Source organism: Phyllostomus discolor, chromosome 7 (genome assembly GCF_004126475.2).
Source record: "Phyllostomus discolor isolate MPI-MPIP mPhyDis1 chromosome 7, mPhyDis1.pri.v3, whole genome shotgun sequence".
Taxonomy (NCBI): Eukaryota; Metazoa; Chordata; class Mammalia; order Chiroptera; family Phyllostomidae; genus Phyllostomus; species Phyllostomus discolor.
This window is the reverse complement of record NC_040909.2, coordinates 110,189,428-110,214,458: the sequence shown is the minus strand read 5'-3', so window position 1 is coordinate 110,214,458 and position 25,031 is coordinate 110,189,428. Positions and strand designations below refer to the sequence as shown.

General features: G+C 34.5%; 1 protein-coding gene across 3 annotated transcripts in view; it reads right to left on the bottom strand.

Moving 5' to 3' along the window:
* The window catches only part of MTDH (metadherin), a 59,262-nt gene that overhangs the window by 18,719 nt on the left and 15,512 nt on the right, over nucleotides 1-25,031 (bottom strand). Inside the window, exons 3-8 of one of the 3 annotated variants that reach the window (XM_028533525.2) lie at nucleotides 13,498-13,582; nucleotides 12,546-12,722; nucleotides 11,054-11,119; nucleotides 8,812-9,048; nucleotides 5,859-5,948; nucleotides 3,118-3,216 (exon numbers count right to left, since the gene is read on the bottom strand). In XM_028533525.2, the coding sequence (XP_028389326.1) occupies nucleotides 3,118-3,216; nucleotides 5,859-5,948; nucleotides 8,812-9,048; nucleotides 11,054-11,119; nucleotides 12,546-12,722; nucleotides 13,498-13,582 (754 nt within the window). The remainder of the gene's footprint in view (nucleotides 1-3,117; nucleotides 3,217-5,858; nucleotides 5,949-8,811; nucleotides 9,049-11,053; nucleotides 11,120-12,545; nucleotides 12,723-13,497; nucleotides 13,583-25,031) is intronic. The other 2 variants (XM_028533526.2, XM_028533528.2) reach the window with 2 other exon arrangements.

Below are 25,031 nucleotides of genomic sequence, written 5' to 3'. Positions count from 1 at the left end.
TATTAAGCAAACAAGTTTTGGCAAGTGGATGAGCAATATACTAACATATAAACTATTCTCTTAATAAATATGGGGAAGGGAATAAAAGTCTAGCGAAGTACTTAGTAAAATTATTTTTTAAAGGCTTAGATGGCCATAAAGTTTGGAGATTAACTATACTATGGTTTCACTTCTGTAAGAACATTAATAGAGAAGTATAATCTCAATTGGTTATATAAAACTTTATTGGTAATTTTTCTATGTTTATTGATCTTGGGTTTTTTATATTAACGGTGATCAAACGAAACTATTTTAAAACAACAGATCAATCACCTAAACCTAAAAACTGTCACCAGGAGACTTCTCAACATACAATTTTTAACATTCATGGGCCTAATGTGCTAATAAACTTCTTAGACATAGTTTCCTTAAAACTGTATAGTGCAGTTTCATTCATAGCATAGGTCTCTCCATTTACAAATAACTTCTTATTTCTCAAAATTCCTCCATTAGTTTGCCAATGTCTTTTCAAAGAACCATATTAGCTATTTTCAAAATGGTAAGCAATTTGTCTCTCCATTTAATTTGCTCAAGGAATAATGTTATAGATTTATGCACCTCATAGCTAATCTCTATTTTTATCTCAGTAAGAAAATGGTTATCACCTGTTTCTTGTCAGAACTTAATTCAGTATTAACTTTAATAAAACAAAACAATTATGTTAGAAAGACTGTCTCCAGTGTAGCACGAACTGAACGTTTACTAAAATGTTACAACATTGGGCAGTGTTCTAAGTGCTTTATATCATTTAATCCTCTCAACAACTCTGTGAGGGCTTGAGAGCTGTGAAGAAAAGAACTATGAATTTTCCAGATGATGAAACTGAGGCACAGAACCATCATGTACCTGCCTAAGAGCAAAGGCAAAGAAGTAAGATTTAAGCCCAGGTAGTCCTCACACCTCATGCTCTTAACTCCTTCAACTACGCAGTGCCAACAAAAACAAAGTTCTATTCAAAATCTGACTTTTAATAGGGGTTATGATGATGATGTTCTTTTATGGTCAAAATAATTGATAGATTAATATCTGTCCTTAAAATAGTATGCTCCACTTTAGCACATTAACCTTTTGTTCAAGTGCCTGGGTAGAAGCAATGTCTTTCTGTAAGATACTGATGTCTCAGTATCTGTAAGATACTATGCCTCAAACCAGGGGGTCAATATATTAATCATATTACACTGTTAAATGAAAACCCTAGAGTGTGTTTGTTTTGGGATTACTAATGTCAAATACTAAATCATGCCCTCTACAAATTTAGGAGGAATAAATAAATTCCCTGAGTACCCAAATTAACCACATTAAAGATGGTAACACAAAAAATGAAATTCACAGAGGAAATGAGGTTAAGGAGAAATTTTGGACTCAAAAGACTGCCAATTATAGCATAACAAACTTGAGAAATGTGGTGTTCCAGATACTTATTACTTTAAGTACAGAATCACGAGGATACAGGTTTTTTCAGCCTTTTATTTTAGCAGCCAGTCACGTTTTTCATATTACAAGAATTCTTAGATGAAAGTGGAGTTGTTCTCCCCAAGTTAAGAAGCCTAGAGACCTGTTTGCCCTGTTTTCCCTGGCCTCCACCCACAGTTGCCTGAGATACCTCACTGCTATTTTCTTACAATAACTCCTCAGTTCTATTTGGCACGTCCCTAATCATTCTTCCCAAAGTACAGACAGACTGGCTTTTCCGAAAACAGTGCTTCCACGTCTTTGTAATACCTTGGATTTGTATGATATTTTATAATTTTCATTCAATAACTCATTAAAACCTTTCAATGATCTATGGAAGTACAATAGGTAAGACAGATTATTTGTTCCATTTTTCAGCTCAGTTAATCTAGATTCCAAGATAAGTGACAAAGTCCAAGCCACATGAGGTACTATATTTTAAAGTACTCGCTTTAGCCCAGTAAATCAAGGCTTTTCACAATACGGTCCTACCTAATCTACCTTTCCAACTTCATCTCCCTTAGCCTGTAAGAACGGCACTTGGACTGATCCCTACAGAGACTCACCAGTGTACAGACTAACCCATGTGCTGTGCTTCGAGGTTACCCTCACGATTACCACCCAGGCTATGCCGTGCAGTGGTTAAGAGCATGGACTCGGGAGCAAGACTACCGAAGTCTGACATCAGCTCCCCCACTTAACTAGCTGTGTGGCCTGGGGAAAGTTAGATAACTTTTCTCTGCCTCAGTTTATTAATATGGTAAATATGGAAAACACCTAACTCACAGAATTGGTGAGCATTAAATTAACAACATGTATTTGTAAGGCGCAGACCAGCGCCTGGCTGGCACAGAGCTGCGTGTTTGCTCTTATCGCGGTCACTGCTGCGCAGCTGTGTGGGAAGTGCCACAGGGGCCCTGAGGACGTGAAAGCGTGAGCACTCCTATCTGCTGAGTTTCAACTCTACTTGAAGAAACAAAACATATTATGTAAAACATGTTTTATAAAAACCAAAATGGTGGAAAATTCCAAAAGGTAAATGCTAAATAAATAACAAAATAATGTGCCATGATAATTCTGAGGTTTAGAGTTGGACAGGAAAAAATCCAGTAAAAAAAAAAGATAGTATGAACTTTATGAACATAAAAAAACCATAGTATTTTTCTCTTCTTTAAAAACAACAACAAAACTCTTGCCTTTAATCTTTGTATGCTTCCACTGGAAATTAGGCTGAACAAATGGTTTTCTACCAATAGAAAAACCTGCACACCCCACAAATTCAAAGCCACTCCTGTATATTCTCTTTACTCCTTATACTAAAACTAAGAAGAGAAACACAATGTTCACTTAAAACAAAATGTTAAAAACTAGAAAAACTACAAGAAAATTTCATGTTTAAATACCTCAATCATGAAAAGTAAATTTAGTTTTAATTCTATAGGTATTTAATAATCAGTTCATAAGTAGTACACTTGGTATTAAATTATATTACTATGACCTAAAAGAGGTGAGAAAGTAGGATTAAAATTAAAATATAAAGCATGAACTCAGGATGCTAGAAAAAAATTCTGAAAAAGAACCAAAAGCAAACAAAAAAGCAAAAACTGATAATTTAAAAGGACATACTTAACCCAGACCATTCATCATCGATATAGGGCTGATTACGGCTAACATCCCACTGATAATCAGAAGTGGCAGACTGAGAAACTGGCTCAGCAGTAGACCCTTAAATGAAAACGAATGCAATAAAATTAAAAATGGAATTTTCTAATGATGTTTCATAACAATAGTTCTATACTTTGCACATGGAAACTTAATTTTTTTTGGCTTTCTCCTAAAAGGAAAAATTCAGACATTGTAAGAGTTAAGATAAAGGAAAAGTAGAATTAAGGGTAGTTTTAGATTAAGCATGATAATCAGTTGATCTAATTCACTAATCAGAAATATATTTTTCTAGAGTACCAATCCATTAGATTGTCTTTTATAATATATTCTTCAAACTAGTTGTCTACAGCTTTCAAAAGGTTAAAAGTTGTTTTGTTTTTCTTCTTAACTGAAAATAACAAAGCACAAAAGAAATCCTGGATGTTTCAAGGCAGCCTACACCCTTGGAAGGATAGAATTAGAAAATGAGTTTGCTAGAAATTTCTGCCTAAGAAAAAGTTAAAAAAAGATATAGATGATTATTCCAGAGAGTTGAGGCAGTGAGAAGCCAGAGATAAGCGAGTTATGCTGGTAGTTTAGAGACCAAGTTAAACTCAGGTGCATTTACCATAATAGGAGAATACAGGTACTCCCAAGAAAGACAGGGGTCTGAATGGCATGGGTCCAATTATTCATGAATTTTTTCCCAATAAATATTTTATAAATATTTTCTCGACCTTATGATATCCTTAACTTACTTTACTGAAGAATACAGTATATAATGCATAGAACATACAATGTGTTAAAAGACTGTTTACATTACCAGTAAGGCTTCTAGTCAAAAGTAGGCTAATTAGTAGGCAAGTTTTGGGGGAGTCAAAAGTTACATGCAAATTTTCAACTGTGTCAGGGTCAGTGTCCCTAACTCCTGCATTTTTCAAGGGTCAATTGCATTCTAATTTGTTTCTGTTTTTACTTTTTTTTGGCTAGGGTAATGGAGTAGGTGAGGGGGAGCACACAGTCCTTTAGGAATCTGATAAAAGCTGTGGCAGGCAACTGTCCAGAACTTACACACAAATTTGCATATAGTTTTGGGGACATATAAATTCATGGGTGCCAGGTCAAAAATCCTTCTTCTATAGCCATAAATTCATTTCAGAATGCAAATGTTCTCCATCAAGGATATATAGGGTCCGGCACAAATAACACCCCCTTTTTATTACAAAATCATAAGTATGTAATTCTGTAACATAACAATATGAGACTCAAACACACCATATGGCATTTTAGGTGATTTGTTCAAATTAAAACTATAAATTATTACACCCATATTAATACTCTACCAACCACACTCAAGCAGGTGTTACTCCTGCCAGACCCTGTATATACCCCAGTCCTTCTGAATAAGAATTTTCATATGTATGAGAATCTTTAGGAGACTTTGATATTCACTTTGGATTCAGCTACATTGATATAAAAATGGTTAAAAAACTACCTGTTAGTATAAAAGGCACATCCACTTCCTCTGAGCAGAGTTCTTACCTAACAAACTGTCACACTGTTACAGCTGATTTTGCTAGCATTCCACTAAATAGTTATATACATATTTTTAGGTACATTTTAACAGAGTAACACTATAAAATTCATATGTAATTAGCACATTAACTGCTTAGAGGCACTATGGCAACACTGTTGCTATTTCTTTAGCAGCATTCATGTTGTACAAAATCTCCACATGAAGAAAGCAATTAACTTCAACCTTTGGAAGTGAAATGTGGCCTATGAGACCAAGGACTGGCAAATTATGACTCATAGACCAAATCCAGCCATTCCTTCTTTGTATACCGTATGAGCTAAGAATAGTATCACATTTTGAAATGGTTGCAAAAATCATAAGAATAATAGTTCAGAGCCAGATACACTCCTCTGTTTAGGTGTCATTTCTGGCTGCTTTCATGTTATAATGGCAAAAAAAAAGTAGTTGGAACAGAGGTAGTATGGCTCACAAAGCTTCAAATACCTATTATCGGGCCCTTTAGAGAAAAAGTTTGCTGACCCCTATTCTAGAATAGTGACTTCACGCACTGTGGAACTACATGATTAGTACAATGGGGCCACGAATTCCATCATCAACTAAGCGTTACAAACTAAACATCTCCCATGTTTAAGTAGTATCTGTTAAGCACATATAGCTTCTGTATAATTATTAAAGGCATATCCATTTAAGTTATGCCAAATTTATAGAAGTTTATTAGTAATAAAGTAATAATGTACTTTCTAATCAACATATACTCAAAGTAGAGTTACTATGTGAGGGTTGATATAACCTGAAAGGCTTCTCAATAAACTTACAATGAATAAGGGCAAATAGAAACAAAATGCCAAATTGTAAGTTGGAGTATGGTAGGAGCACACTAGTAAACAGTAGAGAATCTTGACCCTGAAAAGCAGGCCTTCCATTTGCACTTGTCTGTGTGCCAAAGCACTTCGTTATGTTAGGCCATGTAATCTTATCTCTAATACAGAAAGGAACTAAGTCACTTGTGGATTAAGAATTTAGGTCTTCCTTCCCCTTTTATTAAGGCCTCTGACATTTTATATTATATATCTATTATTTATGTGATAGCAGTACTTCACACTGATTATTTTTTCAAATAGCAAGAGCTAAAATTAATCTAAACAGAAATTTTTTGTTAACTAAATGAAAGACTGTTTTCACATACCAGGAACAGCAGAGTTAAGTGTGAGAGATGCAAAAGAAGCAGAATTCTGTTCAGAGGTATTCATTCCCCTATCCACACTAGACCAAGCAGCTGTTAAAATAAAGAACGTCACTTGGAACCTTTAATTTGCAATGAAACTTGAAAGATATGTACAGATTTAAAACTATGATAACAGTATTATATATATATAACCTTAGAAATTAGAACCACTTAATATAGCAATAGTTAATATTTATTGAATGTCTACTATGTACTGGGCTCTTTACACCAACCACTTTTAATCCTTAGGGCGACCCTGCTAGGCAAAGTTTCAGAGTAGTTAAGTAACTTGCTGACAGCTAGAAAACAGCTGAGACAAGACTGGAACTTAAGCTGTTTCCAAAGCCTATTATGCTCTTTCTACCATCACAAGCTACCTTATTATCTGCCATAATTAAGCTACAACTTTGGGCCAGACACTGAACTTGGTACTTGACATTCTTTTAGCCAATCCTCATAAGTACTTAAATATGAGGGTTATACAGGAGGTTAAATAACTAGCCTAATTTCCATAAAAGCTAGTATGCTGAAGAATAGGGATTCACACCAAACTGATCTATTTGAACTGGTCCATGTTCACTCCACTACACCATGCTATCTCTGCAATATTTCCAAGAGATTTCTTACTCATATATGAATATTTTAAGGAAAGTATATATCTATGATGCCAGTCACACCTGACTCTTCTCAGTGACTCACAGGAAATCCAATTTTATAGTTCCCTTTGAATTTCAACAAAGGCCCTAGTCCATCAAGGCAGGAACTCTAATCTGTTGCTTAATTTTATCTGTAGCTACATTAAGCAAGTACCATCTACTTTATGTCCTAATTATGAAAATGCTACATAGCTTTTATAAGTTAAGTTGCAAATATCTCAAAAGGTCACAGTTCTTAACCTGATTTTACTGGATAAAATTTGAGTATTTATTTTATTAAATGTGAAAGGATACTTTTCAGCACAGAAGTTTATGCTTTTTTCACTGTTGAAATGAGGCTGGGAACTTAGGGATTGTTTCTTCTTCCAAATTTTGGTATTTTTACACAATTTTTGGACATTGCAAGGGAAGGAGGGAAGAACAAGCTTAAGAAGAGTATTAGTAAATGATCTAAAGTTTGCTTCTTGGCGATATTAGTTAGCATGAATCATTCTAAGCTTAAAGTGATGGGAAAAGCAAATAACATAGGAGGAAACAGTATTTTCTACTTACACTAAAACAAATATATGAACAAAAATTATCTGCAGCAAGCGTGACAGAAAAAATTGTATCTTGATGTACAGGAATTACAACTTAATGAAAAAACACTAAGAAGCCATTAAATAAATGGGCAAAGAACACAAATAGATAATTCACAAAATATATAGACATGATCAAGAAAGTTGTGAAAGATATTCAATCTCATTAGTAATTTTAAAAACTTAACCAAAAACATTTATGCAGTTTTTGCTTATCAATTAAGAAAGATTTTTTTGCCCTGGCTGGTTGTGGCTCAGTGGATTGAGTGCTGGCCTGCAAACCAAAGGGTTGAGGGTTCAATTCCAAGTCAGGGCACACGCCTGGGTTGCATGCCAGGTCCCCAGTAGGGGGTGCAGGAAAGACAACCACACACTGATGTTTCGCTCCTCTTTCTCTCCATTCTATCAATCAATAAAAGATTTTTTAAAATGAGAGTACTCAACCTTGGTCAGCATGTGACAAAGGCACTCATAATGATGCTGATATATAAATTAAAACTCTTAGAAAATACATTGACAACTCTATTTTCTAAGTCATGTAGCACTGTAAACATTCATATTCCCTTTGAGCCAATATCACTCATAGGAATCTATCCTGAAGAAACATGCCCCCCCAATATACTCAATGCAATGTTATTTATAATGGCTAAAAAAAAGAAGACAAATTATTTCTCTGATAACATGGAAATAGTAACTTATGCTATGTATGCTTTTATAACAGGGACATTAAATAATTACACTTACAAAAAGTAAGGAAAATGAGGCCCTGACCGGGTAGCTCAGTTGGTTAGAGCAATGTCCCCATACGCCAAGGTTGTAGGTTTGGTCCCAGTCAGGGCACGTACTACAATCAACCAATGAATGCATAAATCAGTGGGGCAAGAAATCAATGTTTCTCTCTTTCTCTCTAAAATAATAAATAAGAAGTAAGGAGAATGTTTATGTTACAATATTAGTGGGAAGTGGGAACATAAACATACATATCTGATTTGGATTATTAAAAAAAAAAACTGTACACAGGGGAGGAAAAAGACCATAAAGAAAAAAGAAACAGCAACCCCCCTACAAAAACAAAAAAATAACAAAAACCAGTCATTAGCACCGGATGGTACGGTAACAGTGCATTTTTCCTTCTTTTTCTGCCTTTTCCCACATTAAACATGGATTTCTTTTGTATAAAATATATATACACACCTGAAATTAAGGTGCTTTTGACTTGATAGCTCTCAACAGAAAAAAACTCCTCAAACTCATCTTTATCTTTAAGACCCGGGGGAGAAATTAATTACAAATAGGCATTTTACAAACAGTAAAACAGTATATAAATGGATACTATAAACTGTACTCCCATTTACTATTTTTATTTAAACTGCATAACCTATTGAAATTAATCACAAAGACTGCTCACATATTACAGTTATTACATCACTAAAAATATACCTACTAGTTACACAGGTAATCAAATGGGATAAAGTATGTGAAAGCACCAAGATAAGAGCAAATAATAAATGCTATTGTTTACTTTGCTCCATATGAGAGACCTGAAATGAGTTAATTATTACTATTTCTGTATGACATTACTAATTTTTTACTGATGGATCTTTTTTTCATTCCTGAAACATTCACAATGTACCAGATAATCAATTTTAAATGAATTAAAAAATTTCTAACATTTCTTACCAATGCCAGAAAATATCGAGCGGTCACTCCAACTCCTTCCCCAGTCTTTTCCATTCGCATTAGCATCTGCAGTGTCTTGACCCCAAGCAGACGGCTCAGTTTTCCTCTTGCCTGCAGAAGCGGGTGAGATAGAGTTCCACTGGTCCTCACCTGCACTGATCTGTGAGGAGGGTTTTATAGACTTTTCATTCCAGCCTCCTCCATTTACAGTGAGGTTTTCATTCAATCCTGAAGAAACTTAAAGAAAAGAAAAAAAGATTAAAAACTGGTACAGGATTCCTTGTCAAAACTGGGATATTTTCAAATTTCTAGGATTGTTCATTTTATACTTAATTATCAATCATTATTTCCCCATACTGTCATCTAAATAACTTGAGCTTGAAAGATAAAAATGAACAATTTTAAAAGTGACATGATCACCAGGATGCCATTTTTTAAAAAGATTTTATTTATTTATTTTTAGTTAAGGGGGAAAGGAGGGAGAGAAGGAGAGAAACATCAATGTGTGGTTGTCTCTTGCCCACCCCAGGAATGTGCCCTGACTGGGAATTGAACCAGTGACCCTTCGATTTGTAGGCTGGCGCTCAATCCACTGAGCCACACCAGCCAGGGCACCATGGATGACTTATAATTTAAAAACTAAATGGAGGTTTTATCTTAATTTATATTCCCTAATGTTTTCAAACCACAAAATGGCTTGTTCAAAGGAAGTGCAACAGAGCAAACAGGAAAACAAGACACGCTGGGATATTCAGAATACTTACCCCCCAGAAATATAAAGACTTCTCCTTACATCAGGGGTGTCAAACTCATTTTTTTTCATCGGGGGCCACATCAGCTCTGTGGTTGCCTTCAAAGGGCTGAAATAATTTTAAGACTGTATAAATGTAACTACTCCTTAACTATTAAGGAGTTGAAATTACATTAGGTTCTTTGAAGGCAACTGCAAGGCTGATGTGGCCCCCAGTGAAAATGAGTTTGACATCCCTGCTACATGTTTACATATATACATAAGACAGTTATTCTAAAACCTGGATCCACATTAAAATCAACTGAAAATTTTCTTTTTCCTTCATGCACACAAGATGTTTACTGCAACATTCCTTATAATATTAGAAATGAAAAGTAACTTCATATTATATCCAGCCTGTTCCTAGTTTTTGTTATGTAAAAATTTTTCTTAAAAGTAGGCATTGGAGCCTCAGCCCAGACAAATAAAAATGAGAATCTCTAGGGAACCCAGACATAGTGTGTGTGTGTGTATGCATATATAAGTACACATTCTTTTTTATTTATGTATGCTGTTTTTCTATGCCTCCTAGATGACTGTAATTTGCAGCCAGAATTCAGAACCATGGAAATAAAGAAAGCTGACAGTGTTAACAACAAGCCTAAAATGAGAAGGTACCTTTTCATTTCTGAATTTATGTTTTACTAAAACACTTTAGTTTTTAGGTAACATATATCATTCTATTTAATTCAATCTGTACCATAAACAAGTAAATAAAGTGTATCTTCTATATGTGAAGCACTATATAACTTTAGACTATACTCCACCTATTGTGAAATACTTACTAGTATTAAATAAGCAGTTTAAAAGGTTATAGGTATAAAGCCCTTTTTTTTCTTAATAAACGGTAGAAATGTATTATATCCCACATACACCTATATTACACCCAAGTTTAAATGCCTAACCCCCCACCCAGTCCTTACCTCCATTGGCTAAAATGAGGCAAGCAACAATTAAAATTATGTATAAACTATTACTAAAAGAATGTTTTTACATATGGAGGAGAGGGGGAAACAACTAAAACATACCAAAGACTGTTAGAATTGGGGGTGATTTTGCCCTGGTTGGTGTGGCTCAGTGGATTGAGTGCTGGCCTGCAAACCAAAGGTTGCTGGTTCGATTTCCTGTCAGGGCACATGCCTGGGTTGTAGGCCAGGTCCCCAGTAGGGGGGCGTGCAAGAGGCAACCACACATTGGTATTTTTCTCCCTCTCTTCCCCTCTCTAATAACCAGAATAAATAAAATCTAAAAAAATAATAATTAAAAAAATTGGGAGTGATTTTACTTTTTATCTATTTTCCAAAATTTCTAGACTGTGATTATGTTACCTTAGGAATTGAAAATCATTAAGCCTTTTTCCCCCCTCTGTGTCATTCATGTGAGGAAAGAGACATGTACGTAAGTTCCTATTTTGATGGGCCTTCAATTTAGGTTACATGTAATTTCTCTCACCCTGAAGTGTAGAATCTCCTTTTCCAGACTTAAAGTTGCTAACTTGCACATTTAGATGAGAATCACCTGGTTGAAATAGAAATAAAATTTATTTAATACTAAACAGGTCACTATTCACCTTAAATTAGTAGTAACATACAAATTAATTTTCTTAGTAGTAACATACAAGTTAATTTTCTTACTACAATACTTACAATAAATTGCTCCTTTAAGCCGCTAAATTCTTATGCTGGAAAAGAGCCATTTTTACTCACAACATATTTCACATGGACTTGAGGAACTGAGTTCTTTAGTTACCATATTCTTAGTCAACTAAAATGCAAACAAAGGACCTGGATATTGCCCAAGTAAATAAAGTCTGCTGTTCTATAATGGTTATCAAGATTCTTCTAAGTAGGAACTGGAGAAGTGGGCTCTATAATTGGATTCAACTTTGCCACCTCATTTTGCCACCACAATACCAGCTGATGTTTCAACAATCCTGGGCGCAAACACATCATCTAAATAACTTTGCCAGTATTTGGGACCAGGACTTATGAAATATGGCAAGAGGTGAGAATATATGTATAAAAAAGATACTATTTTTCTGACACTAAAGGGCATAATGGTCACAAAATATCAAAAAACCAGCATGACACAGGATTGTGCTAGCAAGGAAGGCATGCACAAGACAACAGAAAAAAGTTACTAACAGAAACACTAAAGTACGGCTAGTATGTCACAGTGAAAATGGAGTCATTGCTGTACCAAAGCAATAAATTCCACCAAGTCAGTAAGCAAAAAAGTAAAAGGTAACAAAACAAGGCTAAGAAAGTGGTTTGGAGATAAGTGCAGGGTGGGGAGCTAACTAATAAAAAGGTAAAGGAAGATAATTTGTATCACTCTGCAGACTGAACAGTATCACTGCAGACTGATGTCCCCAGGGTAAAAAACGATGGCAATGTAAAGAGCTACCAAGAAGCCATCAGTTATCAGGTAATTTGAGCCTTGAAGGTACTTGGGAAGAATATTAGGTCAATAACCTCTAAGTTTATTAATCACCTATGGCATTCTCAAAAAGTTAGAGTGGTAAGAAATCCAGATAGAATCTACCAGAACATGCTTGTTTCATCTTGGAGTGAAAGCACCCACGTGCAGAATGGTGACAAATAATTGCATTTAATGCATTGTCCACTATAAGAAATGGAGATGCAGTCGATGTGGGGCAAAGCGATACACATGAGAAAAAAGAGGCAACATCATTTTCTCATGTGACTCAAGGCACAAGGCAATTTTAATTTAATAGGCCATCCACATTAGGCAGTATGTAAAAAGTAATCACTGCTGGTATCAGGTAAGCCAGTGTGTGGTCCACAATGCTCTCATGAAGAAGGGTATATCAGTACAATGATGTAGGCGGTTCAAAATATCAGATTTTAATGCAATGATATTTTGTATATCAGATTAAAAGGAGTTAGATTTGATGTATCATTCTTATGTCCCACTAATATACCTTTATTCTTCTTGGAACCAACAGGAAATGATGCAGTTGTAAGTTGCTCGGTGGTAACTGTGATGGTATTTTCTATCCCAGGGATAGTTGAATCCAATGAACCACAATCAGTCTGCACCTTATCACGTTTACGTTGTTGTCGTTTCTCTCTGTGACTAATTTTAGTTTCCCAGGCTCCTGACATAGCCCCAGAAAAAAAAAGTTATTCATTAAGGGGGAACAAAGAAGTTGTAGTTTTTTGGCGGGTGGGGTGGGGATGGAATGGAGCAGTGCACACAAAATACCATGATAAATTTAGATATTAAACAAAAAACCAAGAGTACTGATTATATTAATTTATACTAAGGTTTATTCTAATATCATTATATTGTTTTAGGCAGCTAACTGCTATTATTTATTCTCATAATTTTCTACCAAATCTGTCTTCTCTGGTTTAGGAAAAATGATATAGAAGTCACCCTGTATATATTTATTTTGCTCAACAAAATCAATAGGAGAATAGGAGAGTGTTGTATATAACTACTAATAAATGTGTTTATTAGATGCTAACAATAAATGGCTTACTCAAAAATTTTGTACACAGCTTTCTAGGGATAGCATATTTAAGAACGCTGGGGAAAAAACCCAACCTGTATTTCTGGGGAACAAAGACAAAACAAATGACTTTGTTTCTCAGAAATATGGTTTGGGTTTTTCAGTTGCTCTATATACTGAGCTAGACCTTAAATTTCAAGGTGATTCCTTTTCAGAAAAGCATTGTCATCAGATCCTTAAATAACTTAGATAAAAAAGCATTTCCTAACAATTCCACAGATCTGTACATTAAGACTGATAGTTATTAAAAAGAAGACCTCCATAAAGATTAAAGAAAATAAATGCAGTTTTGATATAATAAACCTTGGTAAAAAAAGGATTAAATTTTTTTCTATAGGCCTTTCACTTGCTCAAGTACCTTCATCAACTTCCTTTCCATCATGGCGTGAACTGTTTTGCATTGCTTTAGCATCTGACTTTGATTTCTTCTTGTTTTTCTTTGACTGAAAGTAAAATAAAATGTTACTTAATATTTCATGTGTTTGAAAAGGTAGGAGTCAGTGCAACACATAATGAAATGTATGACACTGACAACCAAAAAAATTATGTTTGATTAGAAAACTTAACATACTAAAATGGCAGTAATACAAGGTTAGCATTTATTGAGTGGTTACTACATGTTAAGGGCTTTATACTCGTTTTACTTATTCCTTAAAAACTCAATGGAGAAGGTATTACTCCTATTTCAGAGATAAGAAAATGGAGTCTTAGAGATGTGAATGTTAAGTAGGTTGTTCTGGGTCCCATTAAGTTAGTAAACAGTAGAGTCAAATCAGGAAACAGGTCTCTCTGGCTGTAAAGTCCGTGCCCTCAAACACCATGCTGTCCTAACTTAAATCATAAATAAAGTCCTACAATATGGTGTTTTAAAGTACTAAAATAAAAACCTACTGCCAACGTTCAGAAGAAAAATGATACATTGATTACTGGTTTGGGATTTCATGAAGCAGATTTTTGGCATACCCTACATACAATGAATTAATGAGTCGACTGTAGAAAGTAGATAATATTTTGTCAGTTTCAAAGCAATGTGAAAATATCTAGGATTTGTATATACTAGATGTTTAACAATTCGCTTAAGAAAAAATATACACACAAGACATGGGCATTTTGGAACAGCCTGCCAATTCCCTTGTGCTAATATTATTTTCTTCTTTCAAACCATGCTAACAAACTTCAGAAAGCCATGATTTCTATATTTAGATAAGTATTTACAGGAGATAATATTGATAAAATAGTGATTTTATTTATACTTTGTATTCACTTATTTAACTATTTATTGAGATTAGCTATGTAAATATTGTGCACTATCTTAAAGTTAAGTTTACAACTAAAAAGAAATTGTACCTTTGTAGTCTTTTTAAGGGTAAGCAGTAAACAGTCCAAGTAAGCAATAAATAACAGCTAACTGCTTTTCCTGTCAATCAATTACTTGCAAATATTCTCAAGTGGCATGACTTCCCTAAAGGTGATTAAAAATTGTCTTTGACAATGAGAGTATATAAAAAAAAATTAAATTTCTTTTTAAAAACTTCCCACAGCTGATTTGCATGTTTGTTTCATTGCATGTTCTTATGATCATTAACATGTATCATGTTTAATGTCCCGCTTTATTACATCTACCAAACCAGGCTCATAAAAATTAAGGCTCATATTTTAATTTTTAAGCTATCACCCACATACCATAATGTTTACCCTTTTAAAGTGTACAATTCAGTGGCTTTTAGTATACTTGAAGCTGCACAACTACTACCATTATCTTTTCAGCACCCCCCAAAAGAAACATAGTAGCCGTTAGTAGTCCCTTCTTGCTACCTTTTTCTCACTGCCACCCACCATGCATCTCCTGTCTGTCTCTTGACATCCATTCTTAACTGAAGATAACACATTGAGCATCTGTCAACACCCTGTCTATAGCACATGGCAAACTTTTTCTATAAAGGACCAAAATAGTAAATATTTTAGGCTTTGTAGGCCATGTGGTTCTACATGTAGCAACCACACAACTCTGCCACTATAGCATGAAAGTAGCCATATGCAGTATATAACTGAATAGGTATGACTGTGTGCCAGTAAGATTTTATTAACAAAAATAGACATGTGGCTGGATTTGGGTGGCTGGAGTTTATCAACACCTGATATGGAGCAGCACTGTCCAATGGAAATATAATGCAAGCTACATATATAATTTAAAATTTTCTAGCAGACACACATGAAAAAGTTAAACAAAATAGGTAACATTAATTTTAATAATATATTTATATCAACACATCCAAAATACTATCATTTTTAAATATAATCAATAAAAAATGAGATAGCATGAAAAGAGTTCTTAAATAGCACTATATGGCAAGTAGTTACCATCTTGGACAGGGTAGAACTGCAGGAACTAACTAAAAGTGGCAGTCCATTTTACAGATAAGGAAAGATCTGAGGCCATAATAAGATCACATACATTGCCTAAGATCATAGGGTTTATTAAGTGGCAAAACCAGAACTAAAATCCAGTTCTGACTCCAGAGCTTGCTCTCACAAATACTCTGCTATTGTCTTTCTACATTTAGCTCCAAATACAAATTTAATCATGAATTAGCTAAGTTACCTGGGCCTAAATCACCCTAAACCCTTTTCCCAAATGTTATTTGGAGCAAAAATTCCTACTAACCTCACATAATAAGCTTCTTTTAAGGAATAAATAAGTTGTGAAAGCAGATTGTTAACTACAAAGCAGTATACATCAGATTTTTAAAAGGAGGGAAACTATAAAAAAAGGATAGAAATTAGCCACATTAAAATATTCTGTGATTTGTCACTAAAATCTGCAGCAAAACAAGAACGATTATCTTGGTTTAGGCTTCAATCTTGTTTGATTTTACTATTACTTTTAAAAGCAGCTAACTAAAAAATATTGCTCACTTAGATGGGACTTAACAACATACAATACTATTAAAAGCTTTAAATAAATATGTATACGTACTACTGATTTGCCCCAGCCATCTGACTGAGGTGAATGTCTTACTTCTGAGCAGCTCCACAACACCTAGCAATTTTGAAGGAAAACTGGGAAAAAACTGGGGACACAGACATAATTCTGGCCCTCTTGTTACCATAGTTCTCTCCTCTCCCCTCTCCCCCTCAATTTGCTGTCAGTTCCACTATGGATCCAGGTGGATTACCAAACTAACCTTCCTTGAATGGTCTTCAGGCAATCAAGATATACTAAATACCTACTATGTGCCAGACATTGTTCTAGAACCTTAGCATATAGAGCTAAATAAAAGTTTCTACTTATGGAAACTGGTACACTCTAATAGGAGAAATAGCCATGTAAATGAGACATTAGGAGAAATTCTTATCCTCAAGGGCTTCCCTCACAATGCTCATCTGCCAACATATCTATACCAGTCCAATTAACTTACATTCCCATCAAAAAAATTAAATATGTTTCCTACCATCCATACATGACAAATAAGGTGTTCCACAAATGAATCTCAACCTTGTATTCTTCTATTCACATATATATTCATTTGGTCCCAACAAGACCGTCACCTTGAAACATCCTGTCTTTGCCCAAGTGACACTGATGGTGGATTTTCTCTTTATAAAATAAACTGCTGCAGCCAGGGTATGCAGGGGGATTTTCTTTGTCCCCTGAACCACTGCTGAGGTTCAGTACATGAAATGACTTGTGCTCATTGTTCTCTCTTTTCCTTTTTTCATTGTATTTTTTCCATCATTACTTTTTCTCAATCCAGTTCAAGTTCACCCCATTTGCTTTATCCCTGTCACATTCCCCCTGTTTCTCTCCCCCAAGTATACACTCTCAAATCTCTAAACATTTAAAACTGCCATCAATTTCACCATTTGTCACAAACTTCCTTGTGACATTTCCAACACTGTGCAATATGCAAGTGTTCCGAGTTTTTCTAATGATAATATGAACTTCCTGAAGACAAGAGAATAAGACATTTCATTATATTTCCAACAGAATCTTCAGTTCACTTTATTTGAATGACTCATGACAGGTTCTGATACACAAAGATAAAGAAGAAATCTGTTCTTGAGGAAGTCTGTACAGCATCAGTTATTAGCAGGGACACAGATGTAGCATGAAGCAGACTACCCTTAACCTCAAACCTCCAACAGTATCTGAAACAGGCATCACTTAAAACATTAGAAGTGTTCTGAGAAATCTGTTCCTACTGTACAAAATCCTGTAAATCTTTTCCTACTGGCTTCCATTATAATTTCACATTTGTCTCTTCTCCTCATACATACAATACAGATATTACAAAAAATTGAACCATAAGTCTCATGAGAAGAAATCTGTCAGCATTGCATGTTACATATATGTGTATATGTATGTACACATAATATAAAATACTCCCAAGAAGAATGAGTATCCAGATGTAGATGTGAACAAAACCAACTAACTCCCTATTTGTGTCTCCCAGATCTCACTTCATTTTTAAGTTTCATCCTTTGACCAACTTCATCGTCCTCAGCAAGCATGTCAAAGCTTTCTAGTTGATGATTATCTGTGTTCCTTAAAATGTGGCCATAAATATTTTTGTTAGCAACAGCCAGAATGGCATGACAACTGAGATAAATATCAAACTGGTGATAGTATTAATTATAATCAACCATCTATCACAAGACCACCAGGAGATATGGCCCCTTGTCCCTTTGTGTTTTCAACATGAGTATCCAAATTATACTATAAAAATAGTACCTCACAAGGGTTTGGTAGTGAAGATTATTTGTGCAAAACTCTGGCCCAATCTTCCAGTAAGTAAATTACCATTATAGTCTATGGAGTTACCAGATTGGTCTTTTGGTCTGAAGATATCTTCTTGTTTTGGTGGCCATAAAACCTGTGGCCCACCATCAGACAAGTGAGTCAAATGGACAATGAATACATGACACAGTAGGTATTCAGTGAATTGGGGCTTAAAATAATATTTGCACCTTGAACAGCAAATGACTCCATTTTCAAAAATTTAGACAATGAAAAAGCTTTGATAAATAAGTCATTAGATCCATTATCACTAATTTTTAAATTGCCAAAGAATATATATCAAATAGGATGGACTGATAATTCCTTAGGGAATTGTGATGTCTAGGAAATTCGTTTAAAAATTCTAAAATCTCATTAGAAAGAGTAATCCAAAGATGCAAATAAGCAGTGCCGATACCCAGAAGGCAATCCACACGTGGAATATGTGGTAACCACTTGGATAGAATACATCTGAGTAAGTATACCAAGTAGAGAGGTTTGCTGTTCACTTTTACAGCAATGGGTTAAATAAGCCTGTTCTTATACTTCTATGAGAAAAAATTGAGCACACACTCCAAAATATTGACTTGTAAATTTTATATAGATCCTATATCTAGGATTGTACAGATTTGTAAAAAAACTATTTTTTAGCAAAGGCAATATGATTGACTATGCTTTATCATTTTTGAATAATCTAATTTTTCAACTTTGTCCTCTAGGCATGTAAAAGTTTTTGTGGAAATTTAGTAAAATTTACTCTTCCTCAATATCAATCAGTTGTTCCTGCAATTTAATTGAAAGGCTCTACTTTTGGGGGGTATTGTTAACAAATAGATTCATTAAAAAGATTTAGAAAGTTAATAAACTGGTTGTATTGCTGCCACTTACACAGCTCTAATTATCCAACTGAGTCAAAATAATTCTGTGAGGCAGATGCTATTATTTCCACTTTATAGATGAGAAAAGGGCAGCACAGGGTGATTAGCCAACTCCAAGGTCACATAATAAGGAAAGTGCTGAAGCTGGAATGTGGTCTCATACAAGAGTGCTCCATACTATTTTGTTTTGTCAGAAAACAGCTCCCAAGCTGTTAAATTGTGTAGTTATGAGAATTTTCACAAGTAATTGACAAATCTTTTTAAATAACAAAATCATATAATGATCCAAACTTTTCAGAATATACTCCTCATAGCATGAGTTTCTTTTTTTAAAAAAGCTACTTTGACACCTAGTAAAACTTCACTGACACTGAAGGGACAGATTAAGTATAAATTTTCCCCCAAAGTATCTGCTAAGTAGACAACCAGTTATCATTACAAAAAGATCAGCATACTCGAAACACTTGATTTTTTTTTAGTAAAAAAAATGCAAGGTTCACTTTTAAAGTCGAACCCTAAACTATCTTATAACCAAATAATCATCTTATAACCAAATATATAAATGTGTTTTGCCATAATATAATTAAAAATTCTTCTTTATAATACAAAAGACGATGATCACCACCTTGTCCTTACTGTAATTTAAAAGTTTGGTCTTCCAATTTGCAGTCTGGTTTTAACCTCTTTGGCCATAGTTTTCTAGAAATAATGTCATAAGTGAATTTCATGCATGGTGCCATCTCTAGAACCTTATCTCCCTACCCTTCAAATTTTATTTTCCTAGTTTAATTCCAGTCCAGTGTCCCCTCTATCTGTGGTTTTTATTCAGTTTTCCACACCAAAACTTTAAAGTAAGTGATCTACTGTTGAGAATGTATCTTTGTGGGTATCTCCTATCTGTACTTGCTCACAAAAGTAGTTATTCATGCATTTCATTATTGAGATGAAATCTAGCAAGTTCCCTAGACTGTAATGTTAGAAACATCTGTACTTTCTCTCAATTTGCAATTTGCTCTGCTACTAATTTACTTAAATGTTTTGTGAAAAATTAAAAACATTACTTAGTCAGTGATGCTTTTATGCTGCACCCAACAGTATATGCTAAGGAAGGAATGTCTTCTGGTTTTCATAATGTTTTGCTAATTTTACCACAGCAGAAAGAATGAGTGTTTCCTGTGGTACGTCTTTCTCTTTAAACAAGAAACCTCAAAAGAGGCTTCTAAACATTTATAATTATAGTAAAATTCTGCCTTATTGAGTACTACATAAATAAACATCTCTAAAAAATATAGAGGTTTGTCTTCACATTCTAAATGCTCTGATATCCTGCTAATTGGGTTAGTTTTAAAATATCTTCAGTTAAAGTCGCAAGACATAGTATATATATGAGTACAGTTTCTTACCAAAAGTAGAAATATATTCCTATTTCAAAAATCTTGCTCAATAATTTCAATTTTTGGTGATCAATGTTTAAAATCAATCTAACCTCATGATGATATGGCAGACAGAGTTTTTTGTAGGAACACTCTTTTTGTAGTTGTTTACTTACATGATTATCAGGTGCAATCTGTAGCTTTTTGGCAGTCTGTTTACTAAAAGTTAGTTTAGTTTAAACCCAGTAACACAATAAATTAACCCACAGAATTGAGCACACATGTTGCAATCTGTCAGGATATGGTATAAGCCAGGGGTGTCAAACTCATTTTCACCAGGGGCCACATCAGCCTCACAGTTGCCTTTAAAGGGCTGAATGTAATTTTAGGACTGTATAAATGTTAACTACTCCTTAACTAGGGGCAGGGAGCTTGGCACTGCTGCTGGGTAGAAACAAGGTGCTGGGCCAGATAAAACAAGGCGGAGGGCCGGATTTGGCCTGTAGGCCTTGTGTTTGCCACCTGTGGTATGAGCAAAGAACCACTGGAACTTTTTCCAATTGCAACTCCCCAATCTTCTCAAGATCCCTCCTATAAAGTATCTTACTAAACCCTGTAACATCCCAAATGAGGGTGCCAATGACTAGCCATATATAAAATGAGGAAAGCTTAATTTGTTTTTTTTTTAATAAAAAAACTAAGTATTCAGAGACAGTCTAATATTTTCTTCCGACACCCCCATGGATCTTCTTGTATACTCCACCTTGGAGGCTATGGTCCTAAAAGCACATGCTAAAGTATTTTCTAAGACTAAGAGTAATTTGTTCTCAAATTCATAGAAATTAAAACATCAAAAAATTATAAGCTGGTTATCAAATAAAACACACAAAAGTGACTTTCAGAATTAAACTCATCCTTTACCTTTAACTTCTTAACATGAACAACTATTCCTAAGACTAGACAGTCCTCAAAAAGAAGGAAAGCGTAACACTTCTTTAGCGTGCCAAAAAGGTAGAGTTGGCAGGAAAAGTAGATATACTCAAATGGCTAACTGCTCTCTTAGCAAATTTTGCTCTTTTAAAGAATGCAAAGTGTAAAGAAAGGCAGGGCAGTACCCAATTCAGGCTAAACAGGTCAACTTAGGGAGTATGATCTAATATTTGTATAGCATCAAAACTATCATAAAAGGGATACTGTAACAAATTTTAAGCTAAGTGATACTTTATTTTGCAATTAGTTACTTAAACATGGTAAATAGCCAGTTACTTACATGGAATGTAACCATTATTCAATTTATTAATTCTTGATTCTGTAAAGTAGTGGTCCTTAAAATTTTGGTGAACAGACATCTGTAATATTTATAGCCCTACAATCATCTCCAGTCTCTGCTAGTAATGTCAGGAGTGATAAAGGAAATGGAGCATGAAAAACAGGAATGCTGAGTATTTTCTAAAGCTTAGAAGTAGATATGATGTTTTGGTCTGCAGACTAGTTGGCAGGTGTATAAGGTTTTTCATTAACTCATGACAAAAACTGTTTTCTGAGATTTTTGTTCTATTTCCATTGTGTCAAAATTCCTTTTTTTCCAAAACATTTTAGTGAGAAGAGTGGCATGTTTTACATTTGCAATTATCTTTAATATCTGGCTTCATAAAAGACAGCTGGATTTGCATATCTACTGTGCATTCAATTTAATGATATGGTATTTGATTGAAGTACATGAAGAAAATCTGACTACATAAGGTATGGAAGCAACCCAAATGCCCATCAATAGACAAGTAAATAAAAAGTTGTGATACATACACACAATGGAATATTACTTGGCCATTAAAAAAATTTGACCATTTACAACAGCATGGGTGGACCTAGAGGGTATTATGCTAAGTGAACAAGTCAGAGAAAGACAAGTACCATATGATTTCACTTATCTGTGCAATCTAAAGAACAAAATACACAAACAAACAAAATTAAAACAGACTCATAGATACAGAGAACAGACTGATGACTGCCAAAAGGAAGGGGGTTGGGGACTTGGATGAAAAACATGAAGGGGTTAAGAAGTACAAATTGGTAGTTATAAAACAGTTACAAATTGGTAGTAACATCATGGGGATGTAAAAGCACAGCATAGGGAATGTAGTCAATAACTGTAATAACTATGTATGGTGCCAGGTGGACACTGGAAATATCAAGGGGAACACTTTGTAAAATATATGATTGTCTAACACTGGGCTGTACACCTGAAACTAACACAAAATAATACTGAATATAAACTGTAACTGACAAAATTAAAAAAAAAATCTGGCTATATATACACAGATATGTAATTTGAAAAGGAAAGAGTATTTTAAGGGTATTTTTTTTAGATTTGTGATGTTATTCGATATTATACCAAAGATTAGTGGTTGCCAGGAACTAGGGTTAAGGGGAGAAAAGGAGAAAATGGGGAGCAACAGCTAATGGACACAAGATTTCTTTCTGGTAAGAGGAAAATGTTCAAAAATTAGATTGTAGTGCTAGCTGTAAATACACTAAAATTATACACTTAAAAGTAAATTTTACACAAAATATCTCAAAGCTGCTTAACAAAAAAATAAAACAAAACAAGACAAAACACCAACAATGTATCTGTATCTTAGATAGGGTAAGATCTAAGTAAGGAGATGTGAACCACAAGCAGGGTCTTTAGGTTATGGTCAAGATTGTGGGGTAAAAGGAATAGGAAGTCAATAAGGCTTTTAGGTTGAGAAAGAAAATAATATTACAGCAAAACTTGTCAGTCGGTAGTTTCATAAAAATTGTTGCAATGTGGAAATTGCACCGGTGAACTTTTCATATTCCATTACATTAAAGACCATTGGTCTCTCTTGCACTTTGAATGACTTTTTTAGACTTGCCTGATTTTATAACATACAAACATTTGTCATTTGGAAAACACTGATTCACTGAGTTACATACATCTCCCAAAACGTTAAAACATTCCATTATACACAAGGTTTCTAAAAAAACACATTTGTTCATATGACAACAGATCTCATCACAAATTCCTGAGATACTGGGATGCTGTTGTCAAGCACATGGTGGCAGATATAAATTTTCCAAATTTCTAATGTTCACTTGGCAACATATCATTTTATCATTCGTAACAAATACTACCAGATGTTTTCCTTGCAGTAACAGGACTGTCTTGATTATTTTTGAGAAAAATGTCTGCAAATAACTAAGTCCAAATATAACCCTTGCCTGTCCATCAGTTGTCCTTTCAAGTAAAACTGAAGTAACATAAAATAAGTGACAGTCCAGCTTGCAACTTAATTGAACAAGTGTTTTTTCTCAAGAATGTCTTTAGCACATGACATGCTTTATGCATACTCCCCATTTCATCATACAGAATAATGAAAAAGCATGTATTCAAAGGTCAAGATTTAACAAAATTAGTATTTTTTTACTGCTTCATCTAGGACACTCAAGTAAAACTAGCACTTATTTTATGATTATTATTTTTTTACTATGAGTCGAGTGTGGTAAAGGATACCACTGCTAGTAGTTTGGCATCACTGCCCTGATTTGTGCTAAGCAGTCAGCAATTGCACCCACTATTGCTTTTTCACCATTAGTGCAAATATCATGAAAAAGGCAAATAATGCCTTGGTTATTATAAATATAGTTTTGTCTTCTGCGACCCCTTCTCAGGAGTCCACAGACCACACTTTTAGAACTGCTGCCTTGGGAAAATTGAGGGAGTATTGTTTACTAGTTTTGTGATCTTGGACAATTCACTAAACTTTTAATGAGCTGTATAAAAAAAATAATAGCCCATCTTCCAAGTTGTTAATCAGGGTTAAGATAGATGAAAGCATTTTGTATACCATACATGGTGTATGATGCTAGACCATCATAAAAATGTAAGAGCTTATTAATATATATAATGAATGGTATCAGTATTTCAGTAGACATCACTAACATCATCCTGAACAACCTTATGGTGACCAAATTTTATACATTTTTCTTCTGTTGTTTCTGTTACTAACAATCTTTACACTTTTATCTTAATTCAGACCCTTACAATCATAAATGAAAGAATGATTTGTTAACCATAAATGTTGCACCAGGTTTTACATCCTGATACATGCAATCTGTGTCTAAGTTTGTATCTGTCCCCACGCCACCTGAAGCAGTCAGACTTGCCTGGGGTTTCCCTTGAGCGTATCTGCACATGTTCTCCTGCTTCAGCTGAACAATGTCTACTTGTGTTCATTTGTTTCTCTCCTGTCAAAACCAGTCTTCCCCTCTCTACTTCTTCTACTTAAGAGTACAATTAAGTCAACCTTCTGGCTACCTACATGGGGTAATCTATCTCTTCTGAATACTGGACACTCAGTGCCTTGCTACCTGATCTCTCCCTTGTGTCTGCCTTTCCTTAACCAGACCGTCATCTCTCTGAGGGTAAGCATATTTTACATTTCTCTTTATTCCCTCCAGCATCTAATAACACAATACATTCAGCCTGGATCATGGTCCTGTGTGTACTCTACTAGAGGCTAGCATCAAATAAAGACCTTCACAGACCCAAGATCTATATAACTCTTGTCATATATACTTACATATAGTTTTCAGACAACGTTTTATCTATTAGGTTTACTCAACTGACAGACGAAGGTATTCACTACCACAGCTCAGTGTGCAATTACCGCACAGGCAAACTGTACTTCTCAAAGTGCCCAAGGTGTGGCTCAGAGAGAAAAACAAATGTATAATAATAATGTATATTAAAGTGAATAAGTAGATCTAAGACACTGTTTGTTTACAAAGAAAGATAATAAGTCTAGAAACATCACACATAAAAACACAATGCAATAGCATA